General features: G+C 41.0%; 2 protein-coding genes across 2 annotated transcripts in view; both read left to right on the forward strand.

Annotated features, from left to right (window-relative positions):
- CNTN4 (contactin 4) overlaps positions 1–6916 on the forward strand; it is a 353853-nt gene extending 346937 nt beyond the window's left edge. Inside the window, exon 24 of the mRNA XM_067542713.1 lies at positions 6578–6916. Within this exon, the coding sequence (XP_067398814.1) occupies positions 6578–6594 (17 nt within the window). The 3' untranslated portion in view covers positions 6595–6916. The remainder of the gene's footprint in view (positions 1–6577) is intronic.
- A 1004-nt stretch (positions 6917–7920) lies between these two features.
- Positions 7921–18951, forward strand: TRNT1 (tRNA nucleotidyl transferase 1). The gene is made up of 8 exons (XM_067542726.1): positions 7921–7963; positions 8709–8868; positions 12776–12969; positions 13411–13549; positions 13876–14002; positions 15205–15398; positions 15555–15808; positions 17179–18951. Exons 2-8 carry the CDS (start codon positions 8709–8711, stop codon positions 17425–17427), a joined length of 1317 nt encoding a protein of 438 aa, XP_067398827.1. The 5' UTR covers positions 7921–7963; the 3' UTR covers positions 17428–18951.
- The last annotated feature ends 3581 nt before the right edge of the window (positions 18952–22532 follow it).

Below are 22532 nucleotides of genomic sequence, written 5' to 3' on the forward strand. Positions count from 1 at the left end.
ATTTGATTTCTTTTAAAGTTTTAAATCAAGAACAAATTTCAAATCAATTTTTTTAAAATGGGTCCATTTCAAACCCATCAAAATAAAAACCATTTGAATTTTTCACCAAACCAGTTTTTCATTTTTCAACCAGCTCTAGCTACCACTGGGGCAGCTCCTCCACTGTTAGTAATGTTGGGAGATGTAGTGTGGGGAAGGCTCCCAGGCTGCTGGCATTTTTAATACCATGTCAGGTGAGACCTGCACTGAGCAAATTACAAGACCACAGTGTTAAAAACGCCAGTAATCATGGGAGTCTTCTCTGCATTATGTCTTCCAACATTACCAATTCTTGGGGTTTGGCACTGATGTTAGCAACACAGAGAATTTTTTAAATTGAAAAAATCCCTCGTGCAGGCAAGGTCAACAGCCCCCCTGTTCCTGTGAGAATCACAAACGCAGGGACTTCCAAACTGTTGGCGGGAAGAGGGAACGTGTGCTGAGGAAAGAGACCATTTATTTTTAAAATAATTAAATTACATTAGTGATTGAAAAACAGTGTTTGTGTGGTCGGGGGGAGGGGACTTCACAAAAGAGTTCAAAAATCTTTTCCTATTTTATTAGGTAAAATCTAAATTTTGTTTCTAAACGTTCATCAAAATTAAAGAATGTCCACCAGTCGTAGAGTGACCGTAACACTAATTAAGATGGGCTATTTAATTGTTGCCTAATCTGTGTGTAAAGACACAGAAATCATACCAATAAAAAAGTCTTCGTAAGAAAAGACCCAATTGGTCTTGCAAAAATATGAAATATAGCATTTCTTTAGAATTCCATTTGCAAGCCACATACAGATTCTCAGTTTTTCTTCTTCCATAAACATTACTAAAGATACAAAAATCTACAGACAATGGCTAGATCATTATTCTGCTAAAATATATTCAAATTATTGAAAAATTGGACTAAAGAAGCATTAAAAACACATACAAATCCTAACAGGGAGATCTGAGCCTCACAGAAATAATGCAACAGTACTTACAGTTTAGTTCAGTTATTATTTAAGCCAACGTAATCAGAGTATTGAACTGGATTTCCACGGCTTTACAATATTTCTCTGAGTAAATGGGGAGCACAACGCAGGGATCAATTTTTTCAAACTTCAGTGCCTAAAGTTAGGCACTGGAGTCCACCTTCAGGTTTCTAAAATGCCCAGCTTTTCAGACTCATCTCTCATACTTACGTCAGTAATTTCCAGAACACTGACATGGAGGGAGGCAGCTGGTGCTCAGCACACCTGCAAATCAAGCCATCTCTTTAGGACACTAAAAATGGATTTGGGTACCGCACACCCAAGTTTGTAAACTTTTACCTTGGACTCAAGAGATCTAGGTTCTAGTTCTTCTTCCGCCACATACTTCCCCTAAGACTTTGGAAAGACTGTAAACTCTAGTCTACCCTACAGAATTATTTCAGTTGCACAGGGCTGTGAATAATCCACACCCCCTGAACAATGTAATAATACCGACCTAAGCGCTGGTGTAGTCAGCGCTATGTCAGCAGCAGAGCTTTTCCCATCAACATAGCTACTGCTTCCTGCAAATTAACTGATGAATTAACTAAATGGACAGGAGAGGTTTCTCATGTTGGCTTAGAGCATTTTCATTATAGCGCTAAAGTGGTGCAGCTGTGCCAATGCAGTGTTTTAAGGGTAGACCTGACCTAATATTCCTGGACCCTCAATTTCCCCATTTGAAAAATTGGAAGAAATTTTATACTAATGCAGATCAGTTTATCTTGACTGAATCTTACATCATTTTATCCTTGGTATTTTATCTCCATATCTTTTCCTTCCTCATTTTTTTTATTTTATACTTCATTTTTCCATCATCCCAGTACAGACAAATTAACTCTTTACAGAGGCATTTCCATACTCACATGACAGTACAAACTTTTCAAATATATTTACCATTGTACTTTATCATTTACTAGTGAGTTTGTATGTTAAATTACTGAATGTGTAAAATCAAACAAAAATGTAGGCCGTGTAGTTGTAGCTGTGTGGGACCCAGGATATTAGAGAGACAAGATGGGTGAGGTAAAATCTTTTATTGGTGTTAACAGGCCACTCTACCTTGAATGGTCCCTTACAATATGTGCTAACTATTTATGCTAAGCAATCTATTCCACCTTGCATTTTGCTGTGGCACTGGCATTTTGTCAGGTCTTACATTTCCCAGACCTGACAAAGAGCTCTGCGTGCTTCAAAAGATTGTCTCTCTCATCAACAGAAGTTGGTCCAATAAAAGATATTATCTCACTCACCTTCTCTCTCTAATCAAACAAAAATGTCATTTAAAATAATTAAACAAGCTAATTAGATATCTACAATAGTATTAAGCACATATTGAATAATAAACATAGGTATTCACACTGAAATAACAGGCAAGCAAATTTTGATTACATATGGTATAAAATAAATACTGTAGAAGATGATAAATTCTATACTCTGTCTTAAAAGACAGCAAAAAAGCCAAGGTTGCAGAGAACATCTGCTAGAAGTTAAGGTTTTTCTTACTTATCAGCACAGCTGCAGTCTATTCCACTGTCTAGAAGTTTACTGACTGGGAGCAGGTTCCAGACTCTCATTTCCCACTGCACTGAAGACAAGGCAATCTATAAAAGGGATAGCCTAGCACTCCAAAAAATGTTCCTTGAGGTTCCCAGCAGAATCCTAAGGGTTCCTTTCAGAGTTTTTGCTTTGTTTCTTAAAACTGCCCTCTGGGCAGCTCTCTGCGTGTTTCTTTTATAACTTTGCTCCATGTTTAAATGCAGCTCTGAGAGGTACGTTAGAAATGATGACAGATGATTAATTAGAAGAGCACGGTTTTTTTTTTTTTTAAAGGGAACTGTGCATATAACCACAGAATGAAGAGTTTTCTTAAGGGAGGAAATGGTTTTACTTCTACCTGTATTGGCTTAATTGTATACCATACTGGGGTGGGTCTATAAATCATTTGGCATATAGCAATATGGTACAACACACCACAATACTTTTTGTCTTTCGTACAAACTGCATCCCCAAATGCTCAAACAATGCTGGTACAAAGTTACACTTAATCTCTCACTTCCTCCGCTATTACTTTTAAGAGGGTAAAGGAAAAAACAAATGAAGAGAGAGATGAGTTATAGAGAAGGCAACTCTGTCATTATCAATTAAAAGTTTCTGTAAAGGAGTAAAAAGAAGGCTAGTTTTAGGTTTGGTCTACACTTAAACCGGCATAGCTATGTTGACAACAAAAAACAAACAAACCCAGTATAGAGTGTTTCTGTGGCCATAGTTCATGTTATTTGAGGAGGTGTTCCTGCATTAGCAGAAAAACTCTTTCATAGCTATGTCACATCAGCCTGGTCTACCGTTAACAGTTAGGTTGGTATAACTATGGCACTCAGCGGTGTGAAAAATTCACACCCCTGATTGCGTCATAGCTACGCTGACCTATAGTTCCGTCGACCTAGCTACCACCACTCAGAGAGTAGATTACCTGCAGTGACAGATTCTTACCATCTTACCCAAGTCTGAGAGAAGGCCAGATCTGAAGTCAGATTTTTTGGAAGAGTTCATTTATACTTGCAGGCATTTACTCTTAAGTGTTCAATGCCGGGAAAGTCTTTCCAGAGCAAAATGCTAATTTGGCATCTTACTTTTTGCTTAAAATGTGAGACAAATGATTGCATTTATGTATAACATTCCCTCCCATTTGCAATGAAAATTTCAATGTGCTTGGACAGAGCTTTTTTTCAGGCTGGGAGTTTCCACAGAGGCAAAGGGAGTCAGGCACCCAACTCCCAATGACTTTCAATGGCATTTGGATGGTGTAAGTCCTTCAGGCTCCTTTGAAAACCCTAGCCTTTGTGTGGAAGCTCTAATGAGCCAAATGTGTCAAGTGTCTAATGAAACACTTTACCTCAGCCAGTATTCTCCTTAAGAGGAAAGTTAGCCACTTTTGAATCAGTCCCAGTTAATGAAGTTATACCAAATACCCAAACTGTAGTGCAATGTCACAGATCATTCAACAGCTGTCAAGTTGAACAGCAGAAGTGGCTCCACTTCATTGAAGTGATCTCTGTAGTTAATGCATTGGTTATAAACTCATTAATATGTCTATAGACCCTACAAGGCTTTGTGTGTGTGGCGTGGACACATTTGCAGAATTGGGCCTATATTTGTAAAACATTTCAGAATGGTAGACGTTAGTTAAATTTAAGATAGATAGTTCTACTAATACAAAAGCTGCCTAAAGAGTAGTATGAATTGGTGTGATGGGAATTTTTCTGCATACAATTATACATTTATTCTTTTGTAATCATGGTCTGTGTTTTTCATTAAGAAGCTGAAGTCATGACACTGTTGTTCCTTTCTGGTTTTTGTGATGTTTTCACTGGTTATTTGTTTATTTTTATTAAAACTTCACGTGTATTTTCCCTGATACTTGTGTGTTTCGGTTTCGCCTTCACTGCATGAGTACTGACCTGCCTGCAGCTATACTCAGGAGCAACTGCAGTCTGAAGCACAAGGGAAGTATTTCCAACTGTGCTCACCTTAAGAGGGAGGTCAGATGCTACATTTGCCAGAATTCAGAGTGTTTGCATTATGATGGTTCAGTGAATAAGGAACCATCATAATGGAAGGAAGGTCAGGCTAGATACTAAGCAAACCCCTGCAGTAGTTTACTTTATGATTATCTGAAGCGCACCAGAGGATGGACCAGCATCAGCATCTTCCCTTGTTAATTATGGCTTAAGGATAAAATTTGTCAATGGACCCGAACAGGGTCCCTCTATACCAGTTTATGCCATCTAAATCCTTAATGAAAGGCTTAAGAGAGGCAAAGTGCCCTCTGCACTGGAAAATGTAGGACCATTAGATTTGCAATACTAGGGCCAGTATCCTAACTACTGTCATTATTTCAGAGGAAAGCAGAATGTCTGCCAACCTAATACACCTCAGAAATTGTGCAATGCTTTTCATGGGGAAGAGATCCTTCTGACCCTAGGGCTATCATCTAACACCTGGAGTATCAAATTCAATGGGCTCAAACATTGCCTTCGCAGCTATAGGGTTTGTTTTTTCTGGTCACAGAATTATCCAGGCCATTATTAAAGCCAGCTACAGCATATAATAGTCTGACCTCCTGTATTAGTGAATTCAATGTACTAACTAAACACACTGTGAAGAAATATTTTGTTTTGTATTAAAAGTACTTACCATTAATTTCAAGTGACCCCTTGCTCTGGAGATCAAAGGTAAGGAGTACAATGGAAAATTGCTTAGCTACCAGGAAATGAATCCATGAATTTATGGACTCTGAACTGAAAAGGCCAAGTGCTTTATTATGTTCTTTAAAAGGGACCATGTTTTTGAAAAAAAACAAACAAAAAAAAACAACCCAGAACCGATTTAAAAAAAAAAAAATATAAGTATCTCAACTTAGAGCGTATATTTCCTTCCACAGTATTTCTAACATACCTGTCTCCACTCTAGGCATGGATATAACACCTAAAACTGCTAGAGTGTTTACATTTTAAAGTTTTGTTGAAAAACTAATTAAGCCTCAAAACCATATCATATAATATGCAGATGGAGAAACTGAGGCAGAGAGATTAGGTGAGTTGTCTACAGCCAACAGTAAATTACTAACAGAGCTGAGATTAGAATTCAGGGAGCCCCTGGCTTCCTATCCTGTGTTCAGAGCACTAGCTCATCATGCTTTTTGGTTCACTGTTCTTTCTTTTCAGTCTCTCTCCATAGACATATCCTCATACAGACTCTAACCATCTTTATTGTCCTTCACTGAACCTTTTTGAATCTCAGCTGTATCTTCAAATTGTGATGACCAAAACAGAACACAGCACTCCAAATGGGAATGTGCCGTTTATTTTATTATTTGTATCTGTGGCGTATTGAAAACTGTGTTAAAATAAGATGTATCAGTTTAAGGGGTTTCCTGCTTGCAGGCTAGGGGCCTCTCTAGGGAAGCATGTGATGTGGGACTTTCTCAGCAGACACACTGCAGAGAGCCAGTTTTAAGTGAGGTGGAGTTAGTTGTGCCTCTCTGTTTTAGAGAGTTGCCTACTTTGTGTATCTCTGTTTTTGAGTTCTTGTGTGTATTGTTCTGAAGTCTAAGAAATAAAACAGTGTTACATTGCAACCTTCCAGCAACAGTATTTTAGAACATAAGAACGGCCATACTGGGGTCAGACCAATGGGCCATCTAGCCCAGTATACTGTCTTCCAAATGCCAGGTGCTTCAGAGGGAATGAACAGAACAGGTAATTATCAAGTGATCCATCCCGTCACCCATTTTATGTATTTATATAACTTCAGTATGTCATATGAAATACTTTTACGTTCAGCACCAAATGAGATCAAAGTCCCATTTTGCTAGGCACGTATAGTAGGAGATCGTCCCGGCCCCCAAGAACTTACAAGCTAACATTGTTAAAATATGTTCTGTGTTATTTCTAACCTTAATGCACGCCTGCTTTTATAACTGTCGCTGCACACTGGGGTCCTCTGTCTTGCTTGGTCTTTCTACAGTGACATCTAAGGGCTAAGGACATCTGAAATTGGATCCATCTGGGTACATCCCTACATCCAAGCAGAACCCCACCAAAGGCATGCAGATGCAACCAGGCCGATCCAACCACAGAATACCCCATCATGTTTACACCTCATCAGTGGCATGACCAACTCTGGTGATATTATTGTAAGACTTGCAATACTTTGTATGTTTTCTTAAAGTCCCACCTGCTGGAAACAGAAGAGACTGCATGTGAACTCATCTTTAATTTTTTTGAAAACATGTTTTTAGCCCTCATAGGTGCAGAGTAAACCGTGGAATGAGTGCACCCTAAAGGCTCGGAAAGTCCAAGGCAAATAAACACAATTTTTAATTTTGTTTTGTTTTGTTTAAAATCTCATTTATTTCCTAAACCAGCCCATCAGGATTTTTGGGGCCTGAGTCATGAACTTTGAATTGGAGGGGTGGGCACCACTGCAGCTGTATGAGTGAAAGGCCAGTATGGAATTCTTCAGGGGCAGTTTTTAAGAACAGGGTGGGCAAACAAACATGAGTCAGGGCTGGTGGAGGTTTACTTACTCCTACCTCAGGGGGGAGCTGGACTAATGCCCTGCTGAGGTCCCTTTCACCCCCTCCATTTCTGGGTTTGCCAACATGCCTTACATAGACCCAGAAAAGGTATGTTTCTTCTGCCCGCCTTACCCCACTGTGTGTGTGTGGGGGGAGGGGGGTGTCCCCTGCTACTCTCTGGGATGGCTTCTCACGTCCTGGTGCACCCCCATTTAAAACAAAGGACATCAGGGCGTATCTGAACAGCAAACCCTGCCCCTGAGTTTTGGACCAGCCCCTGCAACTCCCCCAGGGCTACCCATAAAAATGCAATGAATACATTGCACAGCAGGAGGCCGGGCCGGGGGTGCCCACCAGGCCCAGCCCTAGGGCAAGCGACCAACCCTGGGGGGGTCCCTCCCCCTACAGCCTCGCGCCCCCTTCCGTTCGGGGGGCCCCTTTGCGCGGGGATTTCATCCGCACCGGGGGAGGGGGGAGCTGGGCGGGTCCTTTCTACGCGGCGGGGCGCCGGGGGAGCGCAGCGGGGAGCGGAGGCAGGTGGAAGCCGGGCGGGGCCGGGCCGGTGGGGATGGGGAGGGGGGGGAGGGGAGAGAGATGATGTGCGAGCGCTAGAACGCCGGCTACGCACACCTCACCGCAGCCCGGTGGCCTTTGCCCCAGGGGCCGGCAGGGGGCGCAGCGCTGACCGCTCTCCTCCCGCCCCGCCCCCAGGGCGCGCTCTGCTGCTGTCACGCGCCCTGGCCGGCCGGAAGAAGAGGAGCGGCGGCCCGCGGGGGGCGGGGCAGCGCTGGGCGCGTGGTGGCGGGTGTCCGCAGTCCGCCTGCTGCGGCTGGGTAAGGCGGACCCCAGCCTCCCTCCTGTAGCGCTGCGAGGCCGGGGCCGGGGCAGGCTCGGGCCCGGGCCTAGCGCCATGGGGTCCGAGCCTTTCGCTCGGGGCTGCCGCCAGTGAGCTGCGGGGCAGCGGCTGCAGGGCCAGGGCCGGGGCCGGCTCCCCCCCCCCCCCGCGGAGGTCGTGGGCCGGAGTCGGGCCTGGCGCTGCTGCCGCTCCCGGCTCCCTGCGGACTCGGCGGGTCTTGGGGTGCCAGGGGAGCGGGGTGCGGTGCCTCGCCCCGCCGCCGACTTTGGCCGGGCCCAGGCTGCGCAGCCGGCTGGGGCCGTGGGCGCCCTGGAGGGCGGGGACCGGGACACTCCTGTTGTGGGAGCTGAACCTTTGCGGGTCGGTTGACCTGACCCCGAACACGGCGCCGTTATTGTGGCCTAGGCGGGTCCAGGCGCCCCCAGTCGGGAGGCAGCAGTTAAGCAGGAGCCGCTCCATGCACGGGCAAGGCCGTCATCCCTGGGCCTTCAGGTTCCCGCTTGTAAAACAGAGGCGAGGAGGCTTCCTTGTGTCCCAGCGCTGGCTCCGAGCCGCCACTCGTTGACGGTCGGGAGGTGCTGGGGTGGAGGGGGACATCTTCCTGTCAAGATGAGTCGTTTGGCTCCTTCCCGCCTGCGTGGAGGCTGTGGCGAGAAGGGGTACTGGGCTCCCTTTCCTCAGCCCTGGGCTCAGCTTAAACAAGGTCCATTTCTTCTCTTTAGATGTGGTGTCAGCTCTTCCTTCAGTGCTGCAGGGCAGGTCTCCACCTCTTCCCCCTCAGCCGGAGAGGGGTCCAGATACCCGGACGGTACTTGGTCACCATGAAGCTGGACTCTCCAGAATTCCAGTCTCTTTTCACGCCAGGGATGAAGAGTGTGGCAGGTGAGAGACCCTTGGATCTCCATCCCCAGAGATGACTTCCAGTGCCAGGGTTAGCTGGACCAGAATTCAGAGAAGTGACCAGATTATTGTGGCTCTGTAGTTCAAAGAACTGTTAGCACTGACTGGAAGTTGGAGGGGTCCATGTTGCCACTCAGTTGATGAAGTTAATGTGGGGGAAGCTTACCTCAACCTTGTATTGGTGTAGCATGTGTTGATTAATGGTCAGAGAAATATATATTGGAACAAATTTGTGTGTGGACATAAGTGCATTTCTCACCAATGGAAGGATATCTCCATGAGAGATCGCTTTAATCAATGTACGTGTGGCCTTTGTCTGAGCCTGGATGTGGGGGGTGGGTAGGTATTGGTGCAGGTAGTATCTGCTGGAACATGTATGCTTTTGTTTAACTGTAAAATTCAGTGCTTCTTGCAAAAGTTACTTTGTGTAAACGGATCAGTATTCATCAATTTTTTTATTCCATCACTTACGAACTGAGAAAATGAAAGGTGGAACCACACCATCCAACATGGGGATATTTTTCTCTGTGGCAAGTTGTCTTGCAGAGCCTTGAGAATGTGAATACCAACCTCAGGGCACAAGCCCCAAATTGGTTGTGAGTTATGTTCTTAGATTTCACCAACCAGTATCAAGACATAAGAAGTAATTATTTCACTCTAATCAACACTGATAAGGCTTAAATGGAGTATTGCATCCAATTCTGGGCACCACACTTGGGGTAAGGAGTGGACATATTGGAGAAAGTCCAGAAGAGAACAACTAAAATGATTAAAAGTCTAAAAAAAAAAAAACCCCATGACCTAGCTATGAGGAAATATTGAAAAACTTGGGTTTGTTTAGTCTGGAGAAGAGAAGACTGAGGGGGGGACATACCAGTCTTCAAGTGCATAAAAGGTTCTTGTAAAGAGGAGATTGATACATTGTCCTCCTTATCCAATGAGGACAGGACAAGAAGTAATGGGCTTAAATTGCAGCAAGGGAAATTTTAGGTTAGACTTTAGGAAAAACTTCCTAACTCTCAGGGTAATTAAGCACTGGAAGAAATTATCTAGGGAGGTTGTGCGATCTCTGTCATTGGAGGTTTTTAAGAACAGTTTAGACAAACACCTGTCAGGGATGGTCTAGATATACTTGGTCTTGCCTCAGTGCAGGGGACTGGACTAGAAGACCAATTGAGCTCCCTTCTTCTCCTACATTTCTATGATTTATATTTCAGATATGCTCAGCTTACAAGTAAAAATATGTCTTTTTTCAAGTGTCATCTGCACTAAACCCTGGACTTTTACAGCCAAGCTGGATTCTTTTATCTTGCTCATTGCTATCTGCCAAATTGCACCTTGTCATCTCCTCTGTCTACAAATTATAGGTAACACCTGTGCAAAGTTACCTAAGGCTGATAGTTTCACTGAGTGCAAAATCTGAAGATTGTGGGGCTGCACACATGAAGTTACATTTGGCCTGCAGAGCCTCTATTACTGATGGTGATTTATGAAATGGAGAGAAGTAGGGGTATTGTGGTTAGTAGGGGTAAGTTGTGGGTATTGGTGGTTAGAAAACAAATCTTTTCACTTGCAAACTAAGCAAATTTGAAATGTAGATCAGTGAGACAATGAATATGGAGGCTCACTGTGATATTTTTAAGAGATTCATTTCTTTAGGGTTGAACTGCATTCTAAACTCAGAGATCCTGTTAGCTTTGTAAATATGTTAAAGACTTGATAGTATATATGTTGAATTGTTTGCTGTGGTGTCTTAGACAGAATTTCAGCGACTTTGTGTGCCATTTATTTGCTGTCCCTCTCCCATAAGTTGGAATGGTCTGTGTAGTGTGTGAACTGTTAGGGATCTTTCAGGAGGATATTACTATGTAGGTTTGAAATATTAAATCACTTCGTAAAATGCATGAAGCCACTTCAGTATGCTTATTCATTTATAATTTTATTCTAACTGAAAATGTGTTTAATGGGACAAAAAATATTTTAATATGGCTGCTGCTAAAATGCCTTACATGATTGAAACTGAAAGCTTTGAACTAATTTTTTTTTTTTTTACCATTTGTGTTTCCTTGTTTGCATTTCATTTAAATAGTACAGTGAAAAGGATTTGACAAATGTGCTGATTTTAGTCGGTTTGCTTTTTTTAGTCAAGCTGACTTTTTGGTTCTCATGTACACTGTTAAGGATTTCAACACTACGGGGGAATATTTATCCTCAAATCTTTTAACTGAAATAATAAATGAAAATGTTTTTATTCAAAATAGGTTTAAAAACAATGAAAAAATCTATAATTTTTTACTTAAATTAGTATGTACTCCTGTTTCTTCTGTCTTAATTGTACAATGAAGAGATCTAAAAAACGACTGCCTCACTTCAGTAAACTTTTACATTTATATGTGTTTTATGTATAATATGCTCTTTGTGCATTTCTCTTTTTAGTTGAAAACAAATCTCATTTCTTGAGTCTGACTCTTTTTTAAACTTGGTGAAACAACTGGTCTTGGCACTACTGAATGAGTATGATACTGCAGTTACCTCTCTGATCTTGAAATAAGATGTAACAAATTTTGCAGTTATTACATCAGTAAATATTTCAAGAAAAAATATTGGTGGGAAAACTGCATTGTAATAATATTTAAGTAAATGATGATGTCACTTGCTGGAGTTGAGTAGTAAATGTACTGATCATACCTCTCAACTTCTGAGATAGATGTCTTTTGAAACCTTATTTAATAAATATTTGGTTTCTAACTCATAAATCTTGCAGATATGCTGAAAGAAAAGTATTGCAGAGCTTGCAGTTGCCACTTCTCTAAATTAATTGAGGAGGTTGCCCCTTTTTGGTAAAATATGAAGAATACAGGGAGATATGTACTTTGTTTATATATATATATATATTTTAACCAGTGGCAAATGTGACAATCATTAGTATAAAGTCCAAAAAAGGCAGTGACCTCATAATTTATGTCAAGAAACTACCGAAGGCAGCAGACTAACTTTTTTAGTTCTTCAAAGTCATAGAGGCATTTCTTCACATTCTGTGTCCACAGTGACAACCAAGGTCAGTCCTGGACTATTACCGGTAGTAATCTTTAAACCAGCGATACTCAGACTGAGGCTCACGAGCCAAAAGGGGCTCTTTAATGTGTCTCTTGCCGCTTTTTGCAGCATGTGATATTAAAATACAGTGTGTTTTAACTATTAACCAATCAGGATGCTTTTACTATGTTGTTAACTAATTGTAGTTGATAAAATAATACTTGATCAGTCATTTTGCTGTAAGAATAATTATAAATATAAATAATATTAAATGAAACAGTGAATTCACACTGCTGTGGCTTTGGATAATATTGATCACTAATTTGGCTCCTGAACCAGGGAGGGAGGGGATGGGTGGGGGTGTGTTGTGGTGTGTTGTGTTTTTGCTTTTGCTTTTGGGCACTTGCACAATTATTCTTTTTTAGGTCCTCTAGTGGTGCTATTCAAATGTTGTTGCAAGTATAACCTTATGGTCATTACAGTACCCTAAATATTTATTTGCTTAACGCACAAGGCCCATCTTGTCTTTCTCTTTCTCTTTTGTGGAAAACAAGGCTCTGTTAACATGATGTACCGAGCTAGATTTTCAAATGTGTACATGCAATGCCATGAATGCAAAAATGTATTTGAATCCACGCATGGCCAGTTAGGTAATCAGCTGGCTTGTTTGTATGCACACATGCCTAAGTTTTTTTTTTTTACATGTAGTCATGGTATTTGTGCATATTTAATATTTGCCACATCTTTGAAAATCTGCTCCAATATGTGTGAGCCAGATCTACAGCTGGTTAAAGATGGATATTACATTTTTAAAAGAAAATATTCTTACCATATTTTTTCCCCCTCCTTTCAGAGTTATTTGAAAAAGAAAAGTACGAATTAAGAATAGCAGGAGGTGCTGTAAGGGATTTATTAAATGGAATGAAACCGCAAGATGTGGACCTTGCCACCAATGCTACACCTACTCAGATGAAGGAAATGTTCCAGTCTGCTGGTGTTCGTATGATCAATAACAGAGGAGAAAAACATGGAACCATTACTGCCAGGGTAATCACAAACCTGGTTTATGAATCATGTAGACTCTTAGTAGTTAATTAGAAAAGATCAATTATATAGTCCATCCCATATAAAAAGCATGAGATATTGCCGCCAGTACAAGGCTTACCCAGTAGTAAACTGTTACTGTGCTTAATCTGAGCCAAAGTACAATTGCAGTTATTTCCTCCAAGATTTGTGATTATTTGGCTTTTGTTTTCTAAACAAAAGTATAGCACTGCAAGTAGCGTCAAAAAATTAAAGGTGAAACCTTACCTGATTTAAAGGCAGTGAACATACTCTGACTTTTCTGTTCATGGAATTCATTGTACATTTGTATACAAGCTGGATATGCATAAAACTAGCATGGGGCACAAAGAAACATTTAACTCTTGTACATTGATTCCTTGTACATTGTTTGAAGATAAAACAACAATATTGTGTGAATTGCAGCTCCACGAACAGAACTTTGAAATTACCACACTTAGAATTGATGTAGTCACTGACGGACGACATGCAGAGGTGAAATTCACAACTGACTGGGTAAAAGATGCTGAAAGGAGAGATCTTACAATCAATTCTATGTTTTTAGGTAACTTCTTCCAAAAATAAAATACAATTTCTGTCTTAATTTGAAGGCAGTGTTTCATCTAGGCCTTCAATCAAAGTCACAATCTGCCTCCACTTATTTCTGTGTAATTCCCCTAGCTAAAATGGGGGTGTGCAAACGTGAGGGGAGATCTGACAGATCAGAGAGCAACTTCACTTTCATGTCTTCTGATCTGAACACTGTATTAATCTACCCAGTGATAGTGTTAAAACTAAGCGTATAATCTCTGCTGCTTTAAATTTACTAAATTCTAGATGGTTTTTACATTTACTGAAGTATCCCTTTTAAAAACACTTTTTCTGTACTAGGTTTGGATGGCACGCTTTTTGATTATTTCAGAGGTTATGAAGACTTAAAAAACAAGAGAGTCAGATTTGTGGGACGCGCAAACCAGAGAATACAAGAGGATTATTTACGAATACTGAGATATTTCAGGTAATAGCATTTTGCTTTTCTAAATAACTACAGTGTTGTTCATTTCTTTATTTTCAAACAAAATCTTCCCAAGGGCATTATATTCCGCAGCCCATTTGGATAAATAGAACCTGGTGTATCATGAAAAACACATGTTCCAAACTTATATAGTGACTTGTCCTCAGTAAGGTGCTGCAAATAAGGAATCGAATGTAATTTAGGAATCATTTTCCTTCGGCAGTGAAAAATAAGGTAATGGGTTTTACCACACTAAGATTTTCTGGAGCCTTATGTCCCAGTTATTAACAAAAAGCTGTAAAAGGAGAAACAAGACTGAGTCAGCTTTAGAACTGTGGCGTTAATTGATAACATTAAGATCAATTTATTGGTTCATCTGTGTTCCCTCAGTGGAGCTAATGTTACCATGCCTAGAAATTTTCAGTGATCAGTTTTTCTTTTGTGATCACCACTGATTTGGTAGCAGATGTCCAAACTTCACCCTGGCAGCTGGGAAGTTAGTGGTTTGTAATTTGAGACTGATTCTTCTATTGAGGAATGGGGAATTTTGTCATTTGTTTCAATAGAAGTAGGATTAGAGCCCTTATGGCATTACCCTGTCAAGAATGGTTTATGAGAAACCATGTTATCTGAGAACATGCAGGGAGAAAGGGAAAGAGGTATTCTGAAGATATAAAAGTTAGATGATCATTACAAATTTAGAAACTGCTTAGCTTAGTGGGAGTAGGTCATAATAGTCAAGGACCACATTTTTCAAAGGTATTTAGCCATCTAAAGATAGGCACCTACTGGAATTTTCAAAAGTGGCTAAATGATCAGGTGCCTGAATCTTGTTAGGCACCTAATCTGCTTAGGTGCTTTTGAAAAGCCCACTAGACACCTAAATACCTTGTGAAAATCTGGCCCCAAGAGACTTTAATTGTGTCCTAAACTGTGTCACTAACTTTCTGTAAGACCTTATGCAACTGCGTCTCAGTTTCATCTGTAGAATGAAGTGATGATGTCTTTGAAAGTGATGAGCTTTGAGAACTATGGATATAAAGCTCCATAGAAGTTCTAATTATATAAAATCAATTGCATTTTAATACTCCATGAATACTTCAATGTTAGGACAATTTATATTGCCCTGAGATACATTCTCTGAGGAGAAGTAATAAAAAGAAGAATTATTTCATGTAGTAAGATTTAGAATTCTTGTTTTGTAGGTTTTATGGAAGAATAGCAGAAAAGCCTGGTGACCATGAGCCTAATACTCTGGAAGCAATTAAGGAAAATGCCAAAGGTTTGGCTGGAATATCAGGAGAAAGGATTTGGGTGGAACTGAAAAAAATTCTTGTTGGAAACCACATAAATCATTTGATTCGACTTATGTATGAGCTTGATGTTGCCTGTTATATAGGTAAAGTACAGTGAGGGTTGCATAAAATTGTATAACACAAATAACTGCAGAACATTTATGTTGTTGTGCAGTACTGGATTAGACCATTTCTTCTGCTGACTTGCTAGTTCTTTTGTAACACTATTTCATGATACTCTTTGTATGTCCCCCCCTCAGGATTACCTGTTAATGGGAGTTTAGAGGAATTTGACAAAGTCAGTAAAAATGTTCAGAGTCTGTTTCCAAAACCAATGACCGTTCTAACATCACTGTTCAAGGTGCAGGATGATGTCATAAAACTTGATTTGAGGCTGAAAATCTCAAAAGAAGAGAAAAACCTTGGCCTTTTTATAATGAAGCATAGAAGAGACTTAATCAAAGCTGTGGATAGTCCAGAACCACTAAAACCATATCAAGACTTCATTATAGATGTAAGTGCATTCCACGTCCCTGTCTGTTTTATTTCTTATATTAAATTCAAAGATCTCACTTATGACAATGGAAAAGAGGCAGCATGGTCCAATGCATAGGACCCTGGACAGGTATTCAGGATTCTTGGGTTCCATTCCCAGTCGTTTCACTGACCTGCTTTGTAATTTTGGGCTAGTCGCTTCATCTCTATACACTGAAGTTTCCCCACCTATAAAATGGAGATATTTTCCTTCCTTTAAAAAGTACTTTGAGATTTGCAGCTGAAAAGCGCTATACATAGTTAACCGTAGTTGTTGACCACAGGAGCACTACCAAAAGCAGCAGCATATTTTTTTCGGCTAATGTAAATTTCAGTAAAACAGTTTTATCCAGAGAACAAACTCCAGAATTAAGTAAATTTCAGCATAAAACATCAAGGTTTGACATTTTGAGCCCCCTCAGCATCAGCGCTGCCATTCACATGGGCACCCTTATCACAGTTTGATACCTAAGAATTAGGAACCTAAGCCAAAATTTTTCAGTGCTGCCCAGTTCCTTGCAAACGTATCTGGGGAGTGTTAGTTTGGCTGTGACTGTCCCAGCTGATCTCTGCTGCTGCATTAACACAGAAGAAAAGAGGTTAATCTCAAGGGACCCAAACCATAAAGCTTTTTATAAATCAAATTCAACCATTTGCACAAAATGAACTGGAAGCTAGTGCAGTCTCTGAAACATGGGTATAATATTTCGCTTGTGAGAAGTACTCTTAAATAGGCAGCCAGCCCCATTCTGCTACAGCTGAAGCTTGAATAGTTTTCAAGTGTAGCCCCATGTTGAGTACACTGCAGCACTCCATGCTGGAGGTGAGCAAGGTGGATCACTCTGGTAACAGCCTCTTTGACGACAATATACTGAAAATGACCACCACCGCTGCTACTATTACTATTATCTGGGTCTCCAAAAGCCTCCAAGGAGCTGCCAGAATCCACAGTTGCAAACCTAAGTAATAAAGAGCAGGCTCACTCACTGGGGATGGAAAATACCACCTCCCCTATTTCTTCTGATTTGTTCAATCTTCCCCCACTTCCCAAAATGCTAAAACCTACTTCTCATCTGGGTCAGTCTGGTAGCTACAGTGGGTCTCTTGCCAGTGCCAGTCTTGGTTAGATGTTTTGGAAATCTAATCAACTGCAGGATCTGGGCCCAACAAAATGGGGATGTTATGTTTATACTAATTGTTTGATAGTTCAGTCTGCTTGTCCCTTCAGGCCTTACAGGCTGTCAGAAGGGGGCCAGCTGTGGTATCAATTTGTGGTGATGTGATTTGAGACCAAGCAGTTTTTTTGACACTTAATAGGTGTGTTTTTGGTTTTGTGTGTGTTGTTTTAAGTCTAGGGATCCTGATATGAACGCCAGGGTCTGCGAGATTCTAAAATACCAAGGAGAGGCACATCTTCTAAAGGAAATGCAACAGTGGGCTGTCCCTTCTTTTCCCATCAGTGGCCATGATTTAAGAAAAATGGGAATTTCTTCTGGAAAGGAAATTGGAACAATGTTACAACAATTAAGGGACCAGTGGAAGAAGAGTGGTTACCAAATGGACAAAGAAGAACTCTTAAGTTGTATAAAGAAGGTGTAAAATTGAAGAGTAGTAGAATCTGATAATGATTTATAATACAGATAATTGTATTTACCTTGTTACAGGGAGAGTAAACATTTTTGTAAATAGTGTTCTCCGGTTGATACTACCAGCCAATTTTGCATTTGAGTTCAAAACTTTTAGAAGCAGAACTTTTCTCATGTTCAAAATTCATACTATGCTCTGCATTCAGGAGTTTAGCACTGCAGTAACATGGGGCTTTATTTGCCAATCTGACTGAAAAAACCTACCTCTGTTTGTTTGTTTAAATGTTAATTTAATATTTGGGGGGTTTTATCCCTTATATTCTTAATGGCAAGCAGAGGTGACGCACAGATTTTTGTTGTTCTGACTTAGCTACAGGCACTGTTAATGACTTCTTTGCTTCAGATAAAAACCTGTCTTTTAAAGCATTATTTTTGCCTGAATGAGTCTCATACTCCTAGAAGCAGTGAGATCTAAATGTTTTTTCTAGTCAAAGCTCAGTATCAAATTGAAATGTTCACTTCAGCAGTTCCCAAACAAACTATATCATATCATGTGAAACAACTGTTTTCCTAAAGGTTTTAGTTTTTAACTTAATTCCAAAATCAACTTTAAATTAAAAGGATGACTTGTCTAAGACAATATCATAACAAGTATCTAGTTGAGTATAAGTACTTTTTATGTATCTTTTATGATTTTCAATCATCTTGCTTCTCATTTTAGAAGAATCCAAATATATGGAGCCCTTCAGCCCTTTTTCCTAAAGTATATTTTTGTACATGAAAATGAGGAATATTAAAGTGTAACATGTAACCACTGAAAACTAAAGCAGATTCAGTTCAGCTACTCCAGATTTTTCCTTCCAGTGTCAGGTAATCACTTCCTGCTGTAGCAAAAGAGAACCACCTCCTGCTTACCACCTAGAAGTAATTCCCTGCTTACCTTTCCCTACATTCACAGCTGCCCGAGGGAATAAAATGGTTCAGATGGTTTTGCTTGACATATCCTGGCCAAAACGAACCTGAACTGTGCACATGGATATCTCTGCTTTGAAGTACTGATATTCTAATGGAACATGGGCATGTAAAAATGTATAGCATGTGAGGGGTTAAGAAACTGATTGTAAATATCTCCACCCCTCTCAAAATAACTGATGTGTAGCGTGCGGTTCATGCTACTCTTACTTATGTTTAGTGTCATGCACTGAATAGTTGAATTGAAATCATTGGGACTATTTCAGGAAAAGAGACAATGACTCTAACATTAGATGGCAGTAAAACCAGAGCAGCTTTACACAATGTGTATTTGTGTACTTTTATGTAGCTAATTAGATTTTTTTGTTTTTTGGAATTCCAGTTACTTACCCAGTCGTAATATGATACATTATTCTGTGGGTATTTAGGGCCAATGATCAGAAACTTAGGAGAAAGCGTTGAGTGCTGTATTTTCATCTTAAGAGCCTGGTTGTATTTCATTAGTCTGTTGATATGCTTATCACAGCATTGTACAGGTAGAATGTGTTAGTGTTTGTTGGTTTTTTTTGTTTTTTTTTTTTTAATTTGGCTGGGGCAAAAGATATGATACAATTTAGCACTGAAGTAGATCTTTTCCTCGGAGGAATTCAAAACACTTTACAAACCTGAATTAATCCTTAAAGCAACCCATTGAGGTACTAACGTGGTGCGGCAGCTGTTAAAATTCTCTTTTCAGGATGAAACTAGGGGAGGATTTGGCATCTTTGACCTTTCTATCTTTAAACTTCACACACTTAGCAGACTGAGAAGCAAGTTGCTTTGAAAGTAGTAGTGTGATTAAATACGACTCTGTTTTGCTTACCACCTCAGATCAAATAGCCCCATTAAAATTCTTATTAAATTCATGGTCCATACCTCAGCTGTACTGAGTGCTCACTACTTCTGTTTCACAGAATTGGGCAGAAATTAAATTAAAAGATGTGAAACTGTGACATCCAATTTTCATATCTTTAAATGCCTGCATAACATTTTAAACAAGCTGTATTCTATTGAATTCTACAGAAACATTAAAACCTGCTGTTAATAGTGCTATATTCTAATGCAGTATGAAATATTTAATTATATTAAATTCTACAATTAAGCAACAAAGCTTAATTAGACATCATGGTCAAATTTACTAATGTTCCATATAACAAAGTCACATTAAAACCTCATGGTTTGGGTTTGATAAGCTGTCGATCACCCCATTCCTAAACACGGGGGCTGTTCTCTGAGTGGGCTGCTACAATTGTTTGAATAGATTGGCTTCACAGCAACATGAGAAATAATCAAATTCAAGCCAATATGTGGTTAGGGCAACATAAGTTGCCTTGGCTCAACCTACCTGTGGCAGTGTCTTCACTTACATTTGTCTCCCACTGACTTACAGAGGCATATAAGCCAATTTAGTAACACCTCCCTGAGTGGCATGAAGTCAAGATCAATGTAATTCAGGGGACTCAGTGTCAGTTTAGACCCTGATTATGTCAACAGTTACTGGCCTTCAGAAACCATCCTATAATGCCCCACTCTCACAATACAATCGATATCTCCTGTTGAGGACATGCACTGTGGACACAAGGAGCCAAGTGTGTACACACAAGTGACTCAATAACTGCAGTAGACATGACTTCAGACTTCACATACCCAGTGGCTCATGCTGCACAGTCAGGGTTCCTTATTTGTTGTCCTGCATCACAAGGGCTCAGGGTTGTAGTGTCCCTGCCCAGAGCAGGGAAGTAGGTATGGTGGGGGCAGTGGCTGGTGGGGCAGGAGGTCTCTGGGCCTTGGCGCAACCCTGGGTCACTGGTGCACAGGGAGCTGTGGAGCTGTTAGTAGAGCCCTGCAAATCCGTGGATATCTGTGGACAATTTTTGCCAGACATTGGATACCAGTACAACTTTTGTATCCCTGCAGGCCTCTTCATTGGTGCATTTGCACAAGTGTGGAAGTTTGCTTGCATGGTTTCAAGAGCAAAGTCAGGACAATAGTTTGTAAGTGATGTACAGCTGCTGCGGTAGTGAAATGCTTATCTGGTGATTCAATTTGGGAAGTATTTCCACCGCAGGTAGCTGACAAATAATGCTTTAATGGTTTGGGCAATTAAACATTTAGATGTGAAAGACAGAATTCGTGAGAGACACTTGAAGGGTACTGATAAAATAGTTAGTTACTGTCAGGAATAGAGTAGTTACTTGTGCTTATCCTTTAGCAATAAGCTAAATTTAAGTGGGCCTCAAAATGCCATTGCCCGTGCTGTGGCTTATAGATGAAATTGGATTCCAGCGGCAGTAATTTGGCAACTTTCACAACCACTAAATTCTCAGACAACATGAACAAAAAGCAAATTCCAGGTGTGAGTGCATCTAGCAACGGCATGGTGACTGTTAGGCCTGGAATTAAGGTTGAGTTTCACGAGGGAATCTCTAAAATAGGCTTGGAATTTAGGGCCAGGACATCAAATTTACAGTAACTAGCCGTATTTCCCTTTCATGTTCCACAGTAAATGTGATCATTGTTACGGCACACGCCTGCTGTTGGAGTGAAGCTTGTTTGTTCCAACAGCCCCAACTGTTTAACCTTATGCAGAGCTTGTCCATATAATGCTGCCAAGATCAGATTGGGAAACACACTACACACCAGTTAGCCAAATTAACTTATGTGCAAAAGATTGTAGCACAGGAATTGCCAGAAAGGAATGCACTCCTGGGTCATCTAATCTGGTACCCTTCTGTGCCATTGATACTGAGCCACAAGACCAGGGGTCCCGAAACTTTGAGCTGCGAGGGCCACGCCACTCAGTCTCGCTCTTATGGGGGGTTGGGATAGCTGGGCCCACAACCTGTGGGAGATGGGCAGGGCTGGGGGGGAACAGCTGCTGCACGTCACTGCTTGGGGCCGGAAGAGGTGCGGTGGGCCCATGTGGGAGAGGGAGTGGGGCTGGGAGGGGGGGAACGGGTGGCTCAAAATATGTCGGGGAGGGGCTAGATGCAGCCCACGGGCCATAATTTTGGGACCACTGCCCAAGATGGTGAACTGCCTCCAGCACGCTCTTACTTGTGGAATGAATAACGGGGAGAAGAAGGTTTCTGAGCCCAGCTTCCTTAGTTGCTATGGAGATTATGCATGAAGATTAATAATCTTCATAATTGTGTCCTAGCTAGGTTAGTTGCAGATGCAGGTGTTAATCATAACTAATCTTTAGCCATACTCTAGTCAAAAATCAAGAGACGGGGCTTCTCTGCCCTTGCTGCGTTTTGGCTCAGATTCACAAAGGGCTTTGAGCCATGTAAGTGATTCTTATATTAGTATGAGCTGATGGGTGTGTGCCCAGAGCATGCCTAATGCCACACTAAATAGTCTGGGGCGGAATGGTTCCCCCTTCTACTTATTAGCCCTTATAACCTCAAGAGGACACAGACGCTTTACAACCCAGCAAATTTCCCCACTAGCTGTACAAATTATGAGGCAGCCGATACATGTTTCAATGGGCAGTATCTGGTCACACACCACCAAGATATAGACATAGCTATAAGTGCAGCATAGCGGCTAATATTGCCCACAGTTCCTGCTTCCATCCAATTCCCCAGTAGTAATCTTGGTGGCAAGTGACACTCCATTTAGATTTGAAATCAGTCAATCCATTTCAAGTTGTCGCTTTAATCCCAAATAAACTGGCCCTCATCACTCTTGCAGGCACTCTGGGGAGGGGGGAGGGGGGCCAAGCAGCCCTGCGGTTTTTAGTCCATCTACAGAACCTACAAAGTTTAGGCTCCCAAGCGTACAGTAGATTCTCACTTTCCATTTCAAAATAGCTTCTCTTATTGCTGTAGATCGTTAAGTGACAACTAGCAGTGAGTGAAAAGGTGCATGTCTTGTGTTTTTAAAATTGCATTAAATGCCTTTAATGCTGCTTTTTTGCCGTCTCACTACCTAACAAACAGGTGACTGATGCAGAGAAAGCCATGCAGTCACACAAGCCCCTTTTTTGTATACCTGTAGCACTGAATTAAAAAGCCTGTTGCGCGTACCTTGCTTTGGTTGGTTGCAGTTACACACACATGCAATTCACACTGGATTCAAAGCACTCCAGCGCTGCTGAGCAAT

This window comes from Emydura macquarii, unplaced genomic scaffold, assembly GCF_026122565.2.
Source record: "Emydura macquarii macquarii isolate MOO-44397 ecotype Brisbane River unplaced genomic scaffold, CSIRO-AGI_Emac_v2 contig_71, whole genome shotgun sequence".
NCBI lineage: Eukaryota > Metazoa > Chordata > Testudines > Chelidae > Emydura > Emydura macquarii.